Genomic DNA, 22,317 nt, shown 5'->3' with positions numbered 1-22,317 from the left:
CTGGGAGCATGCCAGGGTGACCCATGTGGCCGACGCACGGGGATGGGGGCCCTGAAAACAAGCAATTGCAGGGTCCCAAAGGAGGAAGGCCCCAGGGCTCCGGGGCCTCGCTGGGAGGCACAAGGGAGCTTCATTTGCTCACCAGGCACCAAGCGCATGGAGGGCGGGGGCGAGCCCCCCAGGCCCACGGCCCAGAGCCCGGGCCCAGCCCCACTCCTGGCGCAGGCCTGACCTGCTCCTACCACGTCTCCACCTCGGTTTCCTGTCCCCAAGGACCCCCTTTCAGGTTTCACTGCCTTTGGCCTGGCCGTCCCCACCCCTTCTGCGTCCAGGAGGGCCTGAGCCTGGCGCCGCTCGGCCTCCATCTCTTGCGCTGCTCTCCCCCGGCCCCCCTCGCTCGGCTCGGCCGGTCCCCGCGCCCCCGCGAGCCCCGACCCGCTTTCTCTCCCTGCCTGCACTCCCTCCGGGTCTGGCGCCGCGCCGGGCGCTCGCTGCCTCGCCGCATCCTGTCGCCCGCATCCCGCACCCCTCGGCTCCGGCCGCCCCGCCCGCCCCGCCCCCGCCGGTACCGCATTGCCGTACTGCAGGGGCGCAGTGCATTGCGCCCGCGCCGTCAATAGGTGGACCCCCTCCTGGAGAGATAAAACCGCCGGCGCCGCGCCGCCTGTCCCTCTGGCTGAGACCTCGGCTCCGGGTAAGGACGCTCGGCCTCGGGCTCCGCCTCCGCCCCCAGCGCTCCCGGGGCTTCCTCTGTCCCCGCGGCCGGGCCCAGGGAGGCTGCGGGCACCTGGCGACGCTGCGCTGCTCGCTCCGGCTTCGGCCAGCGGCTCCCCGCACCGGGCACCGGGCACAGGCACCGGGCACAGGCACCGAGCACCAGGCACCGGGCACCGGGTCGGCCCCGCGGGCGGTCGGGGTGGGGTGGGGGCACCGCGGCGGCGCTTGTTTATGCGCTGGGGGCAGGACCGTCTTCTGGGTGGCGGCGAGCGCCCTGCCGCTGTGACCTTGGGACCGGCCGGGTCCCCGCGGGCTGGGGCAGGGTGGTCAGTGCTGGGAGCAGCTGGGGATCCCGAGGCCGGGGAGGCGGCGAGACCTGGGGGCAGTGGCACCGGCCCCACCCCGGCGGGCCCAGGAGCCCGGGCTGGGTGTCGGCTCCCCACAGTGCGCTGTGGGCATCTGCTTCCCCTGGCCCAGCCACCTGTCCCCTCGTGGGCTGCCCAGGTTTCTGCCCTGAGCTCCAGGACGGGGCAGGGGCTGTGACCCCGGGCCGAGACCAGAGGGAAAAGCGGAGGCGCCCCCTCCCCCAGCGGGCTGCCGGCATCTCCGTCCGGAGCTTGGCTGCTGGGGCCACATTCCTCCCCGCTCTCAGGAGCAGGGACCCCACCTCCCTGCCCCCAGCCGCCCCGGCCCATCCGATCGGGAGCGCCCGAGCTGTGCAAGCCGCCCTGCGGGAGCTGGGGCCCAGCCTGTCCCCGGGGCCGCCGCAGGGGTGAGGGGATGCCAGAGGGGCAGGGGGGCACTGGCCACCTGCTGGCGGGGTGGGGGGCAGCGCAGGGCCCGGGACTCCTGGTGGGGCAGCAGGCGGCAGGGCCGAGCGCTGGAGAGCAGGGCAGGGTGACTCATCACCAGGCTCCTGACTGGTCATGGGGTTCGCCCAGCCTGGTGTCTCTCCATCTCTCCAGAGGGGGGCTAACCTGCTTCGGGGGGCCCTGTGGGCACGACACCCAGATATTTGGAGGACACTGGACCGTGGGGGCTTGCCGGCTGACCCAAACGGGCCAGGCCCAGGCTGAGGGGGGCTGAGGGGGCTTCCCGCCCCAACAGATGTGGGAATGTCGCTCCTTCTGCAGGCAGGGGTGTGCTGGGCACTGTCTTTGGTTTCTCTCTGAAGCCCCCATCACCTGTCCCCCGCCCCACCCCACAGAATCCCAGAATCCCAGCCACAGCGCTCCAGGCCGTCCCAGCCCCTCCCCACCCCCCCGGGCAGCATGGGCAAGGAGAAGACCCACATCAACATCGTGGTCATTGGCCACGTGGACTCGGGCAAGTCCACCACCACGGGCCACCTCATCTACAAGTGCGGAGGCATCGACAAGAGGACCATTGAGAAGTTCGAGAAGGAAGCCGCTGAGGTGAGCCTGTCCCCTCCCCCGCCCACTAAGAGGTCGGCCCCACGTGGTGGCCGGGCTGGCGCTCAGTGACTCTGGGGCATGAGGCTCCGCTGACCTCCCCCAGGGTGAGGGGGCACGAGGGGGCACGAGCCCTAACGGGCCTGCCTGGGGGCCAGTACCCGAGGGATGGGGGCCCTGGGGGCAGCCTCCCTGGGGATGTGCTTGGAGTGGGGCAGGGCCGGCCGGCTGGAGGGGCTCCCGGGTCAGGGAGGTGCCCTGGGGGCAGCCTTTCTGGCTCTGGAAACCTCTGGCGAGTTGGGGTGGAGCACCCTGGAACCCACGTGGGGTTCCTGTGTCTCCGGGGCTGAGGGGGTGATGCCCTCACTTGTCCCAGGGCTGGGCCAGGACTCAGGGCGGCTATTAATAGCTGATTGATGGGCACCCAGCCCATCAGCTCCATTTTCTCAGGCTGGGCTGGGGAGGGCTGCTCGTCCAGGGTGGAGCTCTTTTGGGGGGGTCCTGGTTGCCTCTTGTGCCTCGTGACGATGATGGGGGCCCCGTTGACTGACCTCCTTTCTCTTAAGTGGCCGAGCCGGTGGGTGGGAAGTGACCACGGAGTGGGTGTCTGCCCTTTGCAGCCTCTACCCCCACCCCTGGGCTCCGGGAGAGGCCCCGTCTGGGTGGCCGTGAGGGTGTTTCCTGGATGACAGGGGCTGGGGCCTGGGCCCAGGAGGCCTCAGTTGCCGGCCTGGGCTGACCCTGCTCAGAGTGAGTGTGTGGGTGTTGCGCTGGGCGGCCTCCCTCCGCGCCTGAGCCCAAAAGCTGCGTCACTCCCTCCTTCCATGCGGGGTTGGCGCTGGCGGAGGCTGTGGGGGTTTGCAGGATGCCTGGCTCAGGTCTCGCTGGGTCCCCTCTGGGCCCTGTCTGGGTGGCCCTCCTGGCTGGGCAGCCTCCCTGGAGGCCAGAGCCCTGTCCATGCACAGCCCTGCGGGGGTTTTGTCCAGCTGGGCAGCAGCCTCAGCTCTGGCCCAGGGTATGGGGGTCTCCGCCGGGCTGGGCACAGGTGTCTGCAGGTGGAGCCTTAGAGCTACTTGGAAGCCTTGGCTGTCTGTAGAAAGAGCTGGAAAGCCAGGCCCTTCCATGCAACCTCATCCAATTTCCTTTTTTTCCCTTAAAAAAAAAATCGTCATAGAGGGTTTTGTTTTGTGTTTTGGGCTTGACACCTTGACGGTGGCGTTGTGGGCCTCCGGTTCATGCAGGGATCTCCGGGGCTGGGGGTGGCCAGCGCGGAAAAAGGGGAGCCCTCAGCCAGGGGAGGGGTTTAAAGGCCTGGTGGCTTCTCTCCAAGCCTGGCTCCCAGGCCCTTGCGCCACCTCCTGGAGGACGTCCGAATGGCAACCATCTAGAGGGCAGGAGCCGGGGACACCGGGTGGCAGGGCCCGGGCAGGGCAGGGCTGAGGTCTGGGTGCCCCTCAGGGTCCTTGCTCCTGGCTCCCTCATTCCACAGACGATCAGAGCCCTAGGGCCCCGTGGGGAGTGAGGGAGCCTGGCACCCAGGCCTCTCTGCTGCGAATGCTCCCGTGGCCCAGGGGGACCCATGGCCAGCGGGCTGAGTCCCGGGTCCCTCCTTAAGCCATGCCCCACCTGTGCAGATGGGGAAGGGCTCCTTCAAGTATGCCTGGGTGCTGGACAAACTGAAGGCGGAGCGGGAACGTGGCATCACCATCGACATCTCCCTCTGGAAGTTCGAGACCACCAAGTACTACATCACCATCATCGACGCCCCCGGCCACCGTGACTTCATCAAGAACATGATCACCGGCACGTCCCAGGTGGGCGGGGCTGTGGGGGGCCAAGGGGACCCGAGGGGCCAGGGCCCTGGGGTCCTGGAGGGGTGGCTGGGCTCCCTCCGCTTCCTTGCCAGGGCAGGCACCCCCCGCCCCACCTGCTACAGAGCCGCCCCCAGAGAATGATTAGGTGCCCGTCACCTCAGCCAGGCAGAGGGGCCGGGAGGGACTGTGGGTCAGGGCCGCCGTTGCAGACAGACACACGGACCCAGATAGACGGCCGTCCGCACGGATGGACAAGGCCCTGCTGCTGCCCCTGGTCGAGACCCCTGGGGCCCACCCCCGGGCGACCGCCTGGAGGGGCCCGGGCTCACGGCGACCTGCGGGCAGGCGGACTGCGCGGTGCTGATCGTGGCGGCGGGCGTGGGCGAGTTCGAGGCGGGCATCTCCAAGAACGGACAGACCCGCGAGCACGCGCTGCTGGCCTACACGCTGGGCGTGAAGCAGCTCATCGTGGGGGTCAACAAGATGGACTCCACGGAGCCGGCCTACAGCGAGAAGCGCTACGACGAGATAGTCAAGGAGGTCAGCGCCTACATCAAGAAGATCGGCTACAACCCGGCCACCGTGCCGTTCGTGCCCATCTCGGGCTGGCACGGGGACAACATGCTGGAGCCCTCGCCCAACGTGAGTGCCCGCGGGCGGGCGGGCGGGCGCGGGGCTGCGGGGACCCCTCCCTGAGAGCCGGGCCCGGGCGCGGACCAGGCGCGGGCAGGACCCGGGCTCCCCCGGGCATCCACGCCCCGCCCTGCTGCGCTCGCTTCCGCGTGGGGCTCGTGCTCGGGGCGCGGGCCTCGTGGCCCCGCGAGGCCGGCACAGGCCCCTTCCCTGGCCAGGGGTGCCCCCTCCGGCGGGCAGCGCGGGAGCAGTGCCGCCGGGTCCGAGGCCCGGTGCTCGGTGCCTGGGGGCTCTGCCCGGCCCGTCCTCACCTTGCCAGGAGCCTCTGCGGGCGCGGGCAGGTTAGGCTCTGGGAGGGGCCGAGGGCTCGCTCTCCACCGGCCGGGTGGGAAGCCTGTGGCTCGGGCAGCCTGCGGCGCGGGGACTGGGGAGGTGAGGAATTCTCAGAGCCTGAGGCCAGGTGCCTGGACAGTGGGGCCAGAGGACGCGCCTGGCCCAGGAGGGCGGCCGTCTGCTCTGGCCAGTGCTGCGGGCGGGGAGGGGCCCTTGAAGAGCCAGGGGGACTGTCCTGGAGCCCTGTGGTCAGGGGATGAGGCTGGGGACCCTGCCCCCGGCTCGCTGGGCTGCGGGTTTGCCTGGTGAGGGTCCCACACGGCTGTCGTGTGGCGATGGGTGAGTGGACTGCACTCCCCACCCTCCCGGGAGGCGGACAGGGCGCCCTACCCTAGAGTGTCCCGTTCCTGACCTGCTGCTCGGGGAGCTGGCTGCTGATCTGTGCCCCCCACAGTACCCAGTCCCACCGGGCGGGCTGGGCGGCGCTGCCGGCCCCTCGCCTCTGCCTGCCCGTGGCCAGCGGGCCGGGGGGCTCCATGCCAGGAGGGTGCTGGGTCTGCTGCCGGGAAGCCCTGGGCAGGGAAGGGCCAGCCGGGCGCGGAGACGGTTGGCACAGTGGCTGGGGGCCGCGTGGACTCTCTGCCTCTGGCCTGGCCGCTGGCCAGCCTCCAGCCCTTCCCGCGCCGGTGCCAGCCCTGCCCGGGGGGTCCGAGGGCTGCAGGAAAGGGGGACTAAGCGGGGCTGGGCTCCACATCTTTTCCCCGGCCTCTTCCAAGGCTTCCGTGATGTTGGGAGTGTGAACTGGGGGGTGAGGAGGGTGCGGGGACCAGCCGTGCAGCATCGTGATGGACGTGGGTAAAGAGCTGAACATTGGGCAGTGGAGAGGGCGGGTCTTTGCTCCCCTGCTCCCCAGGCCCCCCTCAGGTCAGGTACCTCCACCGGGATTCCTGGAGGGTCCCGGGAGGCCGTGGGGCTATGGTGTAGGGCAGCGAGGGTGCAGGAGGTCTCTCCCTCCAATGGATACCTTCTTCTTCCCATCCAGATGCCGTGGTTCAAGGGCTGGAAAGTGGAGCGTAAGGAGGGGAACGCCAGTGGCGTGTCCCTGCTGGAGGCCCTGGACACAATCCTGCCCCCTACACGCCCCACAGATAAGCCCCTGCGTCTGCCACTGCAGGACGTGTACAAGATTGGTGGTGAGTGAGGGTTCAGTGTTGGACACCTGCTGCTCCACTGGGGGCACCCGGCCCGCCCACCCCGCTCCTGAGCCCAGGGCCCCTGACAGGAGCTTCTGAGGCCAAGTTATCTGCCTCTTCCCCAGTGCTGTACACTCTGGGGACCATCCATCCATCCGTCCATCTCCCATCCATGCTCCATCCCTTCATCCAACCATCCACATATGCATGTACCCCCATCCATCCCTCCATCCTTTCATCCATTCCTCCATCCCTCCATCCCTCCCTCCATCCATCCCCCATCCCTCCCTCCCTCCACTCCCTCCCTCCGTCCATCCTTCCCTCCATCCTTCCATCCATCCATCCATCCCCCATCCATCCATCCCTCCCTCCCTCCCTCCCTCTATCCTTCCATCCATCCATCCATCCCTCCATCCATCCCCCATCCATCCATCCATCCCTCCCTCCATCCATCCCTCCCTCCATCCATCCCCCATCCCTCCCTCCCTCCACTCCCTCCCTCCATCCATCCATCCATCCCCCATCCATCCCTCCCTCCGTCCATCCTTCCCTCCATCCTTCCATCCATCCATCCATCCATCCATCCCCCATCCATCCATCCCTCCCTCCCTCCCTCTATCCTTCCATCCATCCATCCATCCTCCATCCATCCATCCCCCATCCATCCATCCCTCCCTCTCTCCCTCTCTCCCTCCCTCCATCCCTCCCTCCATCCTTCCATCCATCCATCCATCCCTCTATCCACCCTTCCCTCCATCCTTCCATCCATCCATCCATCCATCCATCCATTCCTCCATCCATCCATCCATCCCCCATCCATCCATCCCTCCCTCCCTCCCTCCCTCTATCCTTCCATCCATCCATCCATCCTCCATCCATCCATCCCCCATCCATCCATCCCTCCCTCTCTCCCTCCCTCCCTCCATCCCTCCCTCCATCCTTCCATCCATCCATCCATCCCTCCATCCACCCTTCCCTCCATCCATCTCTCCGTCCAGATAGCTATTTACTCCCACACATTCATCTGTCCATTCACCCATCCATTCATCTACCTGTCCATGCATCCATTCAAACATCCATCCACCTGTCGATTCACACAGCTGTCTACCCTCACAATCCATCTGTCCATCCACCCGCCCACCCACTCATCCACCTGTGTATCATCCATTCACACATCCATCCACCCCCACCCATCCACCCATCATCTGTTTCAGGGTCTTCTTCCCTTCAGATAAGCACTCAGCCCTGTGACAGGAGTGGGTGGCACAAGGGTAACTCACATGTCCCCTCCCTCCATGACAGTCCCAGGCTTGTGGGAGACACGATCTAGTCCAGCTCCAGGCATGAGAAAATCTATTCATTAGATGACAGGGCAAGCATAAACAAGCACAAGGCCCTGAGGGGCACTGCTGGAGACTCCCAGTCCAGAGGCTACGGGCAGGGCAGGGCAGGCGTGACACACTCACCCGGCACACAGAACAGCCACCAGCCTTAGTCTCTGTCGCATCACAGCCAGGGATGTGGGGGTGGAGCCTCCCCCCCACACATGCGGGGGGAGGGGACCAGATACCCACTGGGCAGCCATGTGAGTGCAGCAGGTCCATGACTAGGGGTGGAGCACCCGCCCCTTTGGGGGTGGCTCCCCTCGACACCAGCAACAGCAAAGCCAGGCCAGGAGTCCCGGGTGGGATGTTCATCCGCCCACTCTGCTGCTGCCGCCTCCCCAGGAGGGGAGTCCAGGGAGGGAGGGGTCCCTACAGTGCCCCTCCAGGGGATAGCTGCCGCCTGGGGCAGGGGTAGGACTCCAGGTCCAGAGAGGCCTCTCTTTGCCCATGTCGCCCTCCTGTTGCTCCTGCCCAGGCATTCCTGGGCATTCTCTCTTGTTCAGTCTCTTCTGTTCCTGACAGGGCCAGGGGAGCCTCCACTTGTGTCTGAACCCATGTCTGCCTTGCGGGGTCTCCCCATCCCCTCCCTCCATCTCTGGGGCTACACCCAACCGGCCCCTCACCACCCCTTTCCTCCCCAGGCATTGGCACCGTGCCCGTGGGCCGGGTGGAGACGGGCATCCTTCGGCCGGGCATGGTGGTGACCTTCGCTCCTGTAAACATCACCACGGAGGTGAAGTCGGTGGAGATGCACCACGAGGCTCTGAGCGAGGCCCTGCCTGGTGACAACGTCGGCTTCAATGTGAAGAATGTGTCGGTCAAGGACATCCGTCGAGGCAACGTGTGTGGGGACAGCAAGTCCGACCCACCCCAGGAGGCTGCCCAGTTCACCTCCCAGGTGGGCGGCCCTTCCCTCAAGGGCGGGAGCAGGGCTGTCCCCGGTGACGTGGCTGCCTGGCATTAGCAGAGTCCTTGACAGCCCCTTGGCCTGGTGCTTGGGAGGACCCGGACCCTGGCCTTCCAACCAGGCCACCGAGGCTCAGGGGTTTGCGCCAGGGCCGGGGGCCCAGGCCTCCTGAGAGTAGTTTTATGTAAGGCCAGAGACATCTCTGTAAACTGGATTCTCTACGTTTTCACTGCACCCTGTGTGACCTCCGAGGTGTAGTGCTCGAGGTCCAGTCTCTCCTCCCCCGTCGCAGCTCCGGCCTCTGCAGACCGCACAAGCCCGGGCCCCTGGCCCTTCACGGCACCCATCTCCTTGGCTTGCCAAAGGCTTCATGAGGACCCTGGCGCCTATGTCAGGGGTGGGGGTCCCCCGTGGCGTGACCGGCCCTCATGGCCAGCACCCAGGCCCGGGCAGTAAAGCCTCCCTCGGCCTGAAGCCCTCCTTGCCCCCGCGGGGCACACCTGACAGCCCCACGCCCCTGCTCTCCCAGGTCATCATCCTGAACCACCCAGGGCAGATCAGCGCCGGGTACTCCCCGGTCATCGACTGCCACACGGCGCACATCGCCTGCAAGTTCGCCGAGCTGAAGGAGAAAATCGACCGGCGCTCGGGCAAGAAGCTGGAGGACAACCCCAAAGCCCTGAAGTCCGGCGATGCGGCCATTGTGGAGATGGTGCCTGGGAAGCCCATGTGTGTGGAGAGCTTCTCTCAGTACCCGCCTCTCGGTGAGCTGGGCGGGCGTCCAGGGAGGTGCGGCCGGTGGCCCGGTCGGGGCGCGGCCCAGGGAGCCCTGCCCTTGGCTGTGCTTAGGGTTTAGCGGGAGACAGGCGCCTCCCTCCCGTGGAGCGCAGGTGGCCCTGCTGGCCGGGCCTGGGTGGTGTCCCCTGCAGACAAGGCCCCCGGGCGCGCACGGTCTGCGGAGGTCAGACGCCCCTAGGACGACAGCCACAGCCGAAGGGTCACCGGCGCCCACCACGCCTGGGCCGCGTCCCAGGGCCCTCCCTGCCACCTCGCTTTAGCGGGTCACACTCCTCGGGCGGGCGAGGGAGCCCAGCCGCGCCCCGGGAGGCGCGGGCGGTGGAGGGCGGGGAAGGATGCTCGTCGCGAGTGCGCCTGCGCTCTGCATCCCGGCCGGGGGCGGGGCCCGGGCCGCTCGCCCTCACGCCCCCTCCCCGCAGGCCGCTTCGCGGTGCGCGACATGCGGCAGACGGTGGCCGTGGGCGTCATCAAGAACGTGGAGAAGAAGAGCGGCGGCGCGGGCAAGGTCACCAAGTCGGCGCAGAAGGCGCAGAAGGCGGGCAAGTGAAGCGCGGGCGCCCGCGGCGCGACCCTCCCCGGCGGCGCCGCGCCCCGGCCCCGCCCCCGCCCCCGGCCCCGGCCCCGCCCCCGGCCCGGCGCCCCGCCCCCCCGCCAGGCGCATGTCTGCACCTCCGCTTGTAAGAAGCTCTCGGTCAGCGACTGGATGCTCGCCATCAAGGTCCAGTGGAAGTTCTTCAAGAGGAAAAGCGCCCCCGCCGCCCCCGCTTCCGCGCCCCGCCTCCGCGCGCTCAGTGCCCGTTTTACCAATAAACTGAGCGACCCCAGACCCGTGTGCGCCTGCATCTGGGGGGCCCGCCCTGCGCTCCCCAAGCCCCTTCCCTGCCCGGGTCCCACCTGCGTCTGCCCCCCCCGCCCGCGGGCCTGGCCCCGGGCACATCCCAGTCCAGCTGGTCTGGCTTGCAGGGGGTGGGGGGGTTGGAAATGCCCCCCTGGGGGCGTCTGGGACGACGAAGAAGCGGTCACCCGGGTCACTCCGAGTCCACAGAGGGGGCTGAGGGCTCTCTGTCTCTCCTCCCCACCCCTGGCGGTCACTCCCGTCTTGGGTCTTGCCCTCCCGGCTCCGGCTCCGGCTCCATCCCGGCACCCTGCTCCCCAGCAGGGCCCTGGGCACACCATTCCCCGAACCCCGGAGAGAGCCCTGGCCTGGTCGGCGAGGACCACCCCCTGCCCGCCACCGCGGCTCCAGGAAAGCAGCCCCCAGCCTGGGGCGGGCGGGGCGGGGGCTTCCCCGCAGGCGCCGGGGACCACCGCCTCCGTGTCCCTGGGCTGCCGCCACAAATGGCCTCCAACCGGTGCCTTAAAACCACAGCAGCGGCCTCTCTCCTTGGCCAAAGTCACCACTAGGGGGGACAAAACTCAGGCTTTGGTTAGGGCCGCGCTCCCCCCAGAGGCTCTAAGGAGGGTCCATTCCACGCCTCCTGCAGCTTCTGGTGGCTGCCCCCGGGTCACATGGCTTCTCCGTGTGTCACCCTCCCTGGCATGTGACGGCCTCCGTGATAACCCAGGGTAATCTCATCTTGAGATCCACGTTGGAGTTGCTTCTGCAGAGCCCGGCCCGCCACACAGGCCACATCTCTGGGTTCCAGGGGTTGGGGCCCGAACTCCGTAGGGGCACATCCAGGCCACTGGCTGAGGCTGCCGGCGTCCCCCCACCTGTCCCAAGGTGGGCCTGGCTCCCGGGAGGGTGCGGGAAGAGTGGGACAAGAAGGAAGAGCCAGACCGACCCACACGGAAGGGTCTGGATGGACCCACAGGGGGAGGGGGCGGCGAGCAGGCGAACACACACACGGGAAGCCCTGGCAAACTGGGATTTCAGATAAACAGTCGATAGTTTTTTAATATAAACACACCAGTATTCACACTGAGAAATATTTGTTCTTTGAGATTTGAACTTGACCATATACCTTGTCTGCGACCCTACCTTAGGAGACCAGGTGCTTCGTGCACCCCCTTTCCCCCGCTACTGTCACTGCCAGGGGGGACCTGGCGTCCCTACTGTCTGCCCCAGGAAGTTGTCCTTACAGGCTTGGCCCAGTTAGGATTGGGCCCCCATAGAAGAAAACTCAGCCTGGGGCAGCATAGGAGTGAGATAAGCCCCCACTGGGGAGGAAGGTCCACAGTGAGCCCCTCACCCTCCGTCCCCGTTCTTGGCAGCTCTGGCTCCCCCACCCAGACGCAGGGCCCTGCTGAGGACCCTCCAGGGGGCTGTGTTCCTGGGATGGGGTCACAGATCCCGCCAGGGGCACGGACTCTGCCAGGGCACACGGGAGGGTGTGGAGGCAGAGGTGGGAGCACTCGCTCGTTCCCACCAGAGTCTGAGGCAGACGAGGGTCCTGCCCGTGGTGCAGCGTGGGGTTTCTGGGGAGAGTATCAGCGCTTTGGGCCTCCTTTCGGGGAGAAGGTGAGGAGGGCATGCCCAGGAATGTCCAGGCGCTCGGATCTGAAGCCCAGCAGGGTTCTGGGCCTCGCGCCCCCCGCATGCCAACCTCAGAGTGGGGCCCATGGGAAGGCCAGGGGACCCGGGGCCTCAGCCTGGTGGGGGTGCAGCAGCTCTGGGCCCCCGTGGGGGCAGCACTCCTCCCCAGGCTGTTCCCCCTGCATCCAGCACTGGGCCGGGTGGGGGGGTGAACCCGGGCTGTTCACGGAGCTGCCCACACCCACAGGGTGGACGGGACGGGGGGGCACCTACCCCAGGGGGGGCTGCGGGGAACCAGCACAGCCCCTCATGTGACCTTGGTATTACTGTGGAAACAGCTTTGACCTCCAGGGCCTTCTAGAAGGTTCTTAGGACCTGAGGTTCCTGGACTGAACTCTCAGAGCGGCGGATCTCAGCAGCAGTGCAGGGGGCAAGGCGTCAAGGACAGGCAGGTGGTGAAAGGAGCCGCACCAAACAGCGCTCACGGTGCGGCCCGCTGACCCCCCTCCTACCTCTGCCGCTGCCCAGCTCTGAGTGGCCGCAGGGGTAAGACGGAGGTGCAAGCTTGGGGCACGGGGGACCTGGGGGGTGGTCCTTGGTCCAGTGGGGGGTGGCCCTTTCCCACTCAGGCAGGGGCTGCCGTGCAGGGTAGGAGGCAGGGTCCACTGGGCTTGGGGGGCAGTATGTCACCTTGGGGAGCCCTGTGGGAGCCGGACTGGGCTGTGGTCGGTGACGGTGGCACAGCTCGACGGTGCCCCTGGGTGCGGAGGCCCAACCTCGGGGCTGCAGGCCCACGCTGGGGACACAGGTGGGCGCTCCCAAAGGCTTCGCGCACCTGGGCCGTGGAGGAGAACGTGGGGGCCCAGAGAGGTGCCCTGCCTGGCGGCCACAGGGCCAGCTCAGACCCAGGCTCGGGGAGCTGGCACCCGAATGGCCTCCGGCCGGGAGCTACCACTCTGCTGGGCTGTGAATAATTTAGGGCAGGACCCACCAGGACCTGAGGGCAGCTTCAGTCTTCGCTTCGGGTGCCTCTGAAAAATTCATGAGTCCTCGAGCCTGTGGGGTCCTGCCGCGTGGGCCAGATCTGCTCTGTCTCCTGCCCTTGTCTGTCCAGGGCTCCCGGCGCCCTCCCCGCAGAGTGGAAGACATCTTGTCACCCTCCCCCGGGGCCCAGGGTGGCCCTGGAAGTGACGGTTCTGTGCCTGGCCGGTGGCTTCGGAGCCTCCGCAACGGGATTTCGGGGTTTCCCACAAGGGAGCATTGGTTGTTGTGAGTAGCCGTGGGGGCTCAGTGGGACCACGAGTGACGTGCCACGAAGCGTGTGCCCCTGGTGTGCACCCAGTATAGACCCGCATGCCTGCGTGAGTGTATCTGGGTGGTTCCCGGGGCTTGGGAGCCGGCGTGGTGAATGCATGCATGTGCCCGTGTGTATACGAGGGCCTGTAGGTGTGTGGGCGCGTGTGCACCCGCCCAGTGGACCCGCGGAGGGCCCCCGGCTCAGGAGAGAGCACATGTGCACGCATATATGTGCAGGAGTGTGAGTGTGTGGACAATCACCCGCCCTGCCGCCGGCTGTCTAGCGCGAGCCCGGCCTCTGAGAGGCACCTGTCACGGGCTGGGTCCAGGCTGCGCTGCGCACTTTCTCGGTCTCGGGGCAGCTGGAGGGTCAGGGGTTTGGTCTCCGGGTCACTCCCCACCCTGCCGGGTGAGTCAGTGGGGGGCAGAGAATGGTGTCAGTAAGAGATGCGGGTGCTGGTTCCTTTGCTGGCTTGGCCTGCGGCTCCTGGTGTGTCGCTGTGGGGTCATCGGGGGAGGCCGTGCAGGAGGGTCAGGGTCGGGGCCGACCGCGAGTCAAGAGGAACTGAGACGCGGGCTCAGGGGCTGGGAGTCCTGCACCGTGACTGCCCACGGAGGCCCAGTCGGCCTCATCACGGCACGCTGGGCCCGGACTGGGGGCTGAGTGGGGCCCGAGGCAGGGGTGGGCAGAGTGGGTGGGCGTGGAGAGGTCAGTGGGGCCGTCCTCTCTGGGCTGTCTCCCGAGGGTCCCGGGTGAAGTGGAGGTGGGCGCCCTGGGCAGGAAGGGAGCTCGGCGCCCGCAGGCTCCGCGGGAGGGCCGGCCCCAAGTGCCCGACCGGCCTGCGGGGGTCTGGTGACCGCCAGCTGCCGTAGGCCATGCGGTGGGTCGAGCGGGCGGGCCCCGGCTTCCAAGGCTCGGCTGCCGGGAAAGGGGGATCCGGAGGACACAGGCGGAGGGCGGGGGTGAAGGGGCCCAGGGCGGGTTCACCTCCAGGTCTGCGAGTGGGCAGGGCCGGGCGGGCTCCCCTGCGGGGCTGGGGCGCTCCTGGGGCGCTGGCTGCCGCGCTCCCCGCCCCCGCCTTGGCCTCTCCCAGCGCGCAGGCTCCTCATGGGGTTGAGGACGCAGAGCGCGAAGAGCGAGCCCCGCAGCCGAGTCACGGATGTTGCTGTGCTGTTATGTAAGGCGCTTCCTGCTAGGCGCTGGCTCACGGCTCGCAGGGCCCCCTGCGCTGTCCCAACGGCCCTGGGGTGTCCGCGCTATTATTCCCCCACTTCCAGGCTCGGCAGGGGGACGGAGCCTGCCCAGAGCCGCGCGTGTAAACGAAGCCCGTAAACCGTGAAACACAGCCAAGACTCCGTTGTTCTAGAACGGGGTGGAAGTGGTTGTCAGCAAGCCAGAGCCTGAGCGGGGAAGGGGCAGGGCCGCGGTCAGCTCTGATCACGTGCTGCTGACACGCCTGACCTGGGCCGCTGGGGGAGCCTGGCCCTTCCCGCGGGTGCTGGTGGGCCCAAGGCGCCCGGCAGGGGGACAGTTGCCCTCCTTCCCACTATCCGAGGTTCCTGCTTCCTTTCCCATGGGAATGCTCACCCCTTGGCTTGGGTATTGTTAGGAGCTTTAGGGAGAAAAATCCCTGTATTTGCAGTTTCATGCGAAAGTGCGGAGGGCTGACTTACCAGGAACATTTGCATTTTAGGAGAAGACCTTGGCAACCCAAGTCCAGGTGTAACCGCACCACCACTGACGTGCGGGGGTCGGTACTTCTCGGCCGTGGGAGTGGGAGGGCTTTCCTGTGCACTGCAGGGCCTGCCCTCAGGGATGCTGGCGGGTGGTTCAGCAGGGCCATCCCAGCACAGCCCTTGGTGCTGGCCGAGGACCCCAGCTCTGGGCGGCCGGTGGGCCCCGGGCCTGCTGGTCAGAGAGTCCAGCCTTTCTACCCCGGCCCCCAGCTTAGCAGGTGGTGACCTTGTCCTGGGTGGGGGGGTGCGTGGGGGACTCTGACAGCCGCTGGGCCCTGCCCCAGGTCGGACAACTCCGTCCAAAGCCTACTGGACATCTGGCCGAGCAAGCAAGGACTCAGATGGGCCTGGGCCGGCCGTGGGCGGGCAGCCAGGGCCCAGAAGCTGACAGCCTGTGAGTGGGCAGGCAGCTGACCGCTCTGCTGGCAGGGAGCCGGTCTCCATGGCGCTGAGCTCCAGCTGCCCGCGTCCCCCGTGGACTACCCTGCAGCCCCCGAGCCACGCGAGCCCAGGCGGTCAGCGAGGGCACGTCCTGCCTGGAGGCTGAAGCGGCGTCTAGTCCTAGAACAAAGTGGCTGGCATTCAAGGAATGCTGAAGAGCAGCCCTGTGGGCCGGGCCGGGCTGTGCGTGCACCAGGGTGTGCGTGTGTGCGTGGGGCTGGGAGTGTGTGCACCGCCTGTGTCCAGTGGGAAGATGAACAGGAGGCAAGCAAATGCAAGCAAATCAGTAACAACTTCAGATTATGACGAGGAGCTGGGACTGAGGAGGGCAGTGTGGACTTTGGGGAGACCTGTAAGCAGGGCCCCCCCCTCCCCGAGGAGATGGGGGAGCAGAATTCCTGGCCCAGTACACGGGGATCCCATACAGAGGATCCTGCACGGGCCTGAGGGTCAGTGCTGTGTGCCTGGGACTGGGTGGGGGGGATGGGAGGGGAGCGGTGGGAGGGCGGGGGGCGCAGGGGGTGGTCTGAGAGCTGCAGGGCAGGGCTGGATTCCAGGGCTGAGGAACCCATGGGACCTTGTTGACGTGCCATGGGAGCCATGGGAGCCTGCCAGGTAGAGACGCTCGAGGGGCCTGGTCACGCTGCCGTCACCGTGGAGCGTGGGTCTGGTATTTTAGCCGCTACACGCCTGGACGGTTGTCGTAGGTTTTTCATTTGCCTGGAGGTGTGGGAAGGGCGGTCGGGTGCCGTCTACGTGGAGCCCAGACGACAACGGGCACGACCTCGCAAACACCAGCCTGTTTGTGGACGCAGGGCCGCGGAGGGCAGGGGCCGTGGGGGCGGTGGCGGCGGCCGAGCAGGGGGCTCCCTTGAGGGAAGGCCCCGACCGTGGGTGGTGGTTTCCTCCGCGCGTTGGGATGCGTCCAGGAGCATCTTCGCTGCCCGGCCGTCTCCTCTTCATGGGCAACCTGCATTCCTGGTGCCAAGCAGTATCTGTGGCTGATAAATCTGAATCGGCTCCCTCATGTGATTAGCTGGTTTGCCAGGGGCCGGGAAGCTTGTTGAGAGCTCTGATCCCTGAAAAAAAAAAAAAAAATATATATATATATATATATAAATTAAATTTTTATTGACGATGGTATAGGATGTTTTTTAAAAAATCAATGCTTTCATATTAAATCTTGCCCTTACTGCCCTGCTCCCCCATGAACTGGATAAATTCAGGCTTCCTCCTCCTAATAATGGAAAATTCTCTGGAGGGGAGGCTGGGGCTCTCTGTCTGGGTAGGCGCTTCCTGTTGTCCAAATGACAAAATTAACAAGAACAGCCCTGACCCAGGTTAGGGGATTGAGAGCCTGTCTCTTCTCATTTCCCCAAATTAAGTCTTGTTCCCGGCCTGGTGCGGTGCCGCCGCCTCTGGGCCTCTGCCAGGATCATCTGTTTTCCTGAGGGCTCGGCGCTTGGGGAAGGAGCTGGCTCCCTTGCTACAGGGAGGAGGTGGGTGGTGGCAAAGTGGGAAAGTTTGCTTTTCAGCATCTGTCCCCGGTGTCCCCCTGGTCACTGGCCCAGGAGCTCGCCTGTGGCTGGAGCCCCGGACGTACACATCTGTGTGACCACAGGATGTCAACAGAGCATCAGGCTGGGGCCGCACCAGGGGCTCCGGCTCCCACTCCCCGAGCAGGGTGTCGGGAATGCCCCCGCCCGACGCGGAACCTCCGGCCAACTTCACGGTGACCCCCCCCCAGGACGGGCAGCCGCTCAGCTCCCCGAGCGTCGTGACCCGCAGGGCTGCATTCCGGGAGGTGCCCGGCCCACTCGCTGTGGGAAGCGTCACCATGTGGTTTCCCCAAAAAGGGACTCAATTTGCCCCACCCCAGCAGCTGTGACACTTCGGACCACACGCTGTGGACCTTGCGCCAGGCTCTGGGGGACACGACAGTGGCGGGGGAGCCAGGCCGGGAAGTGGGCTCCGGCCCCGTGTGCTGGGCTCCTGATGGGGAGGCATCATGCAGGAGCACTTTGGGGGCAGGAGGGGGGCTGAGGGCTCTGAGTTGGCCTTCGTGAATGGGCAGCAGCGCCCCGCTGGTTTCTCAGCTCAATGGTCGCTGCCAGCACGTGGGCGGGTGGCCGGGCGGGGAGGGCCCGGGGAGGGCGGCGGTCGGGCGCGGGCGCGGGCCTGCAGCTCCTGGGGACGCGAGCGAGCGCGAGGCCCGAGGCCCGGGTGCTGAAGGGACAGCACCCAGCGGCGGCCACGCGCAGGTCCTCTCCAGGCTGGAGCTGGGTGTTGTGTGCATCTGGATTTTTCCACTCTTCTCTTCCGGATCCCATCAGTGCAGTCTTGGCAAAGATGGCTTGAGCCTGAAAGCTTTCCCATCTATTTTTAAATAAATGAAATTCCTGTCTCTTGCATGGAATTCACCCCAACGGAGCATTTGCAACGAACTGCGGCTTCCTTGGCTTGCAGGGGTGGAGGGCACTGTTGACCAGGTTGCTGACGTCCTGACGAGGTGTGCGTGGCACAAAATGGAGCACGTATGTGTTCAAAGAGGCAGCTGCTGAGAGGACACCCTAAACAGAGGCAACAAAGATTTCCGAGCCTCGGTAGGGGATTCGTCTGCCAGAGCCTCTGGGAGACGTGACACAGCTGCCGGGGCAAGTGCTCCAGACAAGGGAGCAGGGGCTCGGGGAGGCACGGGGGTGCCTGCAACCCGACCAGGCTCCCCTCCGGCCCGGCGGGCGGTGCTCCCGCTGGAGGGGCCTCCTCCAGGACACCGCGAGGGCAACAGGTCTCCCCTAATGTCCCGGGACGCCGGGGAGCTTGGGCTCTGCTCCCATCTCTGTGCTCATATGTTTGCAAACATGATACCTGGGAATCGGTCCTCCTTCCTCTGTGAACCCACCCTCCCCACGAGCCCACTACACAATCACGTGGAGCCCCGAGAAGAGGCTCCCTCCGGAGGAGCCATGCCCAGCTTAGGTGGCACCGCAGAGTCTGGGGCTCCCTCCTGACAGCATGAGGGGCGCGAGGGCTGCTCAGAGGCCGGGGAGCAGAGGCAGCCTGCATGGGCAGCCTCTCTCTTTTTGCAACGTGGGTGGTCATTCCCGCTGATGGGCTTCCCCCTCCTCAGCCGGGGCTCAGCAGCGGTGCACACGCTCAGGGCAACTGCAGCCCCGGGGGGTGGGGGGGGTGGGGGGGTGGGGGGGGAGGGGGGGCTCGGGGCTCACTGGCTGAATGCTGGTGGTCGTAGCTCACGACCGGGCACAGAAGCAGGGAGGTGGGGGTCAAGAGTGTGGCCCCTGGGACGCACCTGTGTGCACAGGGGCACGTGGGGCACGCCATCCCCAACATTCCAGATGACTTACAAATGATCACTGTGCCTGCATCCACCATTCTGTTTCCTGCTGAATGTGGAAAAAAGGCCACCGGCCTCTAGCTTTGGAACTGAAAGGGCAAGCGGCACGGCTGATCCGGTGCCACGCACAGTAGTGTTTTATGAGCCACGTTACTGCTGAGGGCGGTGCCAGCTGCTGGCCAGGGCCTGCCTCAGTGGACCCCGCAGTACTGGGCAGATGCGGGAAGGTGCCGGATGTAGTCAGGGCGGCACCTGCAGCTGGCATCATCCAGGTGTGCAGAGGGAGGCTTCTGCGAGTGGGGGAGGAGGGTCGGTGGCGTGCACAGGGGCCTCTCAGGGGTTGAGGCAGGGGTTTGGCTTCCTAGAAGCAGGTGCCCGAATGACCCCCCGCCCCCCAACCACGGCTCCCGGGCTGGGGGAGGCAACCTCTGTCCACTGCCCCTCAAGAGGACACCCCGCCACCTGTGTCCAGAGCCTGCCCTCCTTTGTCCTGGACGACGGCACCGGAGTCCCCACTGGCCTCAGGCCTCTGTCTCGTCCTGCAGCCCACCTCCAGTCCCCTGCCACAGGTCCTTTCTGGGGTCTGCAGAAGGAAGTCCAGGCCCCTTGGGGTCAGCCTCCCAGGTCTCACCTGTCTGGCCACCCGTGCCCCTCTCCCTGCCGCAGGGGCCTCTGCAAACCCTCCCTTTCCAGGCCTCCCTCCCCAAGGTCCAGCTCTGGCCACCTCTTAGGAAGTCTCCCCAGATGCCTCCCTCTGCACTCAGGGGACCTGGGTCTAGGCCCGCCCGGAGGCCAAGAGCGCTGGGTCCCGGTGGGCTGGGCCCTCAAGGAGGGTCTAGCAAGGGCCCAGCCGCCCTCTGTCCTGCTCCCAGGTGTCCCCCCAGGGGTCCAGCTGCCGAGGTCCAGGCGCTGGCAGGGCTCCAGGGTCCAAGGGACGGCCGGGGCTGCTGGGACGGTGTGCCTGGCTGACCTGGGGTGACCAGGGCACCCGAGTGAGTGGGGGAGCGGGGTGGCCAGTGCCTGCAGCTGCTGAGCCGCCCTCCCACCTGATGCCCCACCCCTCCTTCCCTCCTGTCCCCTCCCTTCCCTCCCCCTCCCTCCCCTCCCCCTCCTGTCCTCCCCTCCCCCCTCTGCCCTCCCCTCCTTTCTTCCTGTCCCTCTGCACTCCCTCCCCTCCCCCTCCTCTCCCCTCCTGTCCTCCCCTCCCGTCCCCTCCCTCCCCCCTCCCCTCCCTCCTGTCCTCCCTCCTGTCCCCTCCCCTCCTCCCCTCTTGTCCCCTCCACTCCTGTCCTCCCCTCCCGTCCCTCCCCTCCTCTCCTTCTTATCCCCTCCCCTCCCCTGCCCTCCCCTCCCTCTGCCCTCCCTCCTCCCTCCTCTCCCTTCCCTCCTTCCTCTTCTCCCCTCCCCCCTCCCCTCCCCTCCTCTCACTCCCTCCCCTCCCTCCCCTCCCCTTCCCTCCTCCCCTCCCTCCTCCCCCTTCCTCCCCTCCCCCCCCCCTCCCCTCCCCTCCCCTCCCCTCCTCTCACTCCCTCCCCTCCTCCCCTTCCCTCCTTCCCCTCCCCCTCCTCCCCTCCTCCCCTCCCCTCCCCTCCCTCCCTCCCCTCCGCTCCCGCCCGCGCGGCGTCGCAGGGGTTAACGGGGGCGGGGCCCAGGCGGCGGGCGGAGCCAGGTGGCCGCAGCGTCCCCCGCGCGCGGCCCGGGCCGGCAGGAGCGCGGAGCCGCCGCCGCCGCCGCTGGGCCATGCGGCTCCGGGCCGGGGGCCTGGGCTCGGGCCCGCGCCGCCCCCCGCGCGCCTCCTGCGCTGAGCCCGCGCCCCGCGGCGCCGCCGGCACCATGGTGCAGAAGTCGCGCAACGGCGGCGTGTACCCCGGCCCGAGCGGGGAGAAGAAGCTCAAGGTGGGCTTCGTGGGCCTGGACCCCGGCGCGCCCGACTCCACCCGCGACGGCGCGCTGCTCATCGCCGGCTCCGAGGCCCCGAAGCGCGGCAGCATCCTGAGCAAGCCGCGGGCGGGGGGCGCGGGCGCGGGGAAGCCCCCGAAGCGCAACGCCTTCTACCGCAAGCTGCAGAATTTCCTGTACAACGTGCTGGAGCGGCCGCGCGGCTGGGCGTTCATCTACCACGCCTACGTGTGAGTGCCCGCGGTGCGGGTGCGGGGTGCATGGGGGGGTGCAGGGTGGGGGTGCAGGGGTGCAGGGTGCGGGGGTGCAGGTGCGGGTGCGGGGGTGCAGGTGCGGGTGCGGGGCGGGGGCCGCGGGGGCGCCCCCGCCTGAGCCCCGCCGCCGCGCTCCCCGCTCCACCCGAGGGAGTCGGTCCGGGCGCCCGGGCCGGGGTGGGGGCCGCCTCCCTGCCGCCTCCGCCGCGGCCTGCTCGGGTGGCGTCGGCCCCTCCCCCGCGGGATGGGGAGCAGCGCGGCGCCCCAGCCTCCCCCCTCGGCCCAGGCCCCTCCCCACGGCCGCTGCGCGGAACAAAGGGCCGGAGGGAGGGAGGGTGGCGCTGCCAGTCCTGCCGCTGGGTCTGGGCTCCCGGGCCCCCCTCTGCGCCCCCCTCTGCGCTGGGCTCCCCCAGGGAAGGGGCCGGGGCCGGGGCCGGGCGGGCGGGGGAAGCGCTGGGCCCGGCCTCCCGCAACCCCCAGGCCGCGGGCTCACCCCTCCTCGGTGACCTGCCTCCCCCCAAACTGGGGCGGGGGGTGTCCTAATACCACCTGCGTCCCCAGCCCCGGGCTCCCCCTTGGCCCAGCCTGCGTCCCCCTCACCCTGACCTCTCTGCTGGGCCGAGCTGCAGGAGCAGGTGTATGCCCGAGGCTCGCGGCACGCTCTGGGCTCCGGGACCCCTCCTTGGTCGCTGGACACCCCGGAGGAGGGGTGCTGAGCCCTGAGCCCGCAGCCCACACCCCGCACCCCGGAAGGGGTTGTTGGTCCCCCCAGGCCCCGTCCGGGGAACGCCTGGCTCCCGGGGCAGGTCCAGTGACCTCAGGCCGGCGTGTGTGTGCACGAGTGCTCGCGTGTGCCCCGCTCCTCCAGGGGCTGCTGGTGGGTGGCCTGTGCCGCTGGGAGCACGTCTCTGAGCCAGCAGGCACCCCCTCCCCTCCCAGCCCGACTGGGACCGGGACTCGGCCATTTTGTGTGAAAGAGGCATTTGGGATGGGAGCGAGGAGCAGATTCCGGGAAACCGTCTCCGACCATGTGCCCCTGGGATGAGGGGTGTGGGCCCCATGAGTGTGTCCATGTACCTGGGTGTGTGCTCTGGATGGACCTCCATGGTGGGGGGAGACCCCGAGAGGAAATCCCAGGGGACAGGAGGGTGTCCCCTGGAGAGACCATGGCCCTGGCAGGTGCCTTGGGCACTGTCCCCAGCCCCAGCACTGAGCCACCCTGGGAGTCCTGGGGGGGCAGGGGCTTTCTTGGCACCATGAGTGTCACCCCCCACCCCAGGGAGGCGACTCTGGCCCTCCCGTGTGGGCGTGCTCGGGCGTGCTGTTCATCCTTGGAAGATGTCTCCTCACCGGGCCCTCCCATCAGCACGTCCCTCCCCGCCTGGGGGGACCAGCTCCGTGTCCAGGTCCTGCCCCGACTGCCGCGCGTGCTCAGAGCCCACCCCCACCGCCCAGCAGCCAGGTGCCCCGCTCTGGCCTGGGGAGGGTTTGCTGTGCTTTGGCCCACACGGCCCTGGCTGGCAGGACACGCTGCGGGGGTCTCCAGGCCTCGGGGGCTTCTCCCTGCCTGGGCCCCAGGTGCCCGGCCGCCTGCCTCCTGCCTCCTCAAAGCTGCAGCGCCCACAAAGGGACGCAGAGCAGGAGGGGAGGCCGGGTCAGGTTGCTGC

The 22,317-nt window shown here is 67.7% G+C and overlaps 2 protein-coding genes and 1 long non-coding RNA gene across 29 annotated transcripts in view; 2 read left to right on the top strand and 1 right to left on the bottom strand.

Moving 5' to 3' along the window:
- Positions 1 to 538: 538 nt before the first annotated feature.
- Positions 539 to 10,016, top strand: EEF1A2 (eukaryotic translation elongation factor 1 alpha 2). 2 transcript variants are annotated; one of them, XM_077873900.1, is made up of 8 exons: positions 539 to 694; positions 1,925 to 2,132; positions 3,764 to 3,943; positions 4,289 to 4,585; positions 5,952 to 6,102; positions 8,129 to 8,385; positions 8,924 to 9,158; positions 9,612 to 10,016. In XM_077873900.1, exons 2-8 carry the CDS (start codon positions 1,989 to 1,991, stop codon positions 9,737 to 9,739), a joined length of 1,392 nt encoding a protein of 463 aa, XP_077730026.1. In that variant the 5' UTR covers positions 539 to 694; positions 1,925 to 1,988; the 3' UTR covers positions 9,740 to 10,016. The 2 variants fall into 2 exon arrangements, with proteins under 2 accessions (XP_077730026.1, XP_077730028.1); XM_077873902.1 differs by lacking the exon at positions 539 to 694 and adding an exon at positions 778 to 894.
- Positions 10,017 to 11,107: 1,091 nt separating this feature from the next.
- Positions 11,108 to 15,578, bottom strand: LOC144298700 (uncharacterized). Its single transcript, XR_013365632.1, has 2 exons — positions 14,639 to 15,578; positions 11,108 to 14,365 (listed from the first exon to the last, which is right to left on the bottom strand). It is a non-coding gene; the product is annotated as an uncharacterized LOC144298700 (long non-coding RNA).
- A 4,666-nt stretch (positions 15,579 to 20,244) lies between these two features.
- The window catches only part of KCNQ2 (potassium voltage-gated channel subfamily Q member 2), a 45,165-nt gene continuing 43,092 nt past the window's right edge, over positions 20,245 to 22,317 (top strand). For 12 of the 26 annotated variants that reach the window (XM_077873925.1, XM_077873920.1, XM_077873921.1 and 9 more), the window contains exon 1: positions 20,246 to 20,626. In XM_077873925.1, the coding sequence (XP_077730051.1) occupies positions 20,331 to 20,626 (296 nt within the window). In that variant the 5' untranslated portion in view covers positions 20,246 to 20,330. Of the gene's footprint in view, positions 20,627 to 22,317 lie in introns of all 26 variants that reach the window. The other 14 variants (XM_077873930.1, XM_077873929.1, XM_077873932.1 and 11 more) reach the window with 3 other exon arrangements.

This window comes from Canis aureus, chromosome 26 (assembly GCF_053574225.1).
Source record: "Canis aureus isolate CA01 chromosome 26, VMU_Caureus_v.1.0, whole genome shotgun sequence".
NCBI lineage: Eukaryota > Metazoa > Chordata > Mammalia > Carnivora > Canidae > Canis > Canis aureus.
The sequence above is the reverse complement of the archived record's forward strand: the minus strand, read 5'-3'. Positions and strand labels throughout refer to the sequence as shown.

What these genes read in the sequence shown, in the direction of transcription:
- EEF1A2 (XM_077873900.1), top strand. Translation starts at nt 1,989, where the DNA reads ATGGGCAAGGAGAAGACCCACATCAACATCGTGGTCATTGGCCACGTG. An exon ending in TGCTGGAGCCCTCGCCCAAC is followed by an intron (nt 4,586 to 5,951) that starts GTGAGTGCCCGC and finishes CTTCCCATCCAG; the next exon opens with ATGCCGTGGTTCAAGGGCTG. An exon ending in CTCTCAGTACCCGCCTCTCG is followed by an intron (nt 9,159 to 9,611) that starts GTGAGCTGGGCG and finishes CCCTCCCCGCAG; the next exon opens with GCCGCTTCGCGGTGCGCGAC.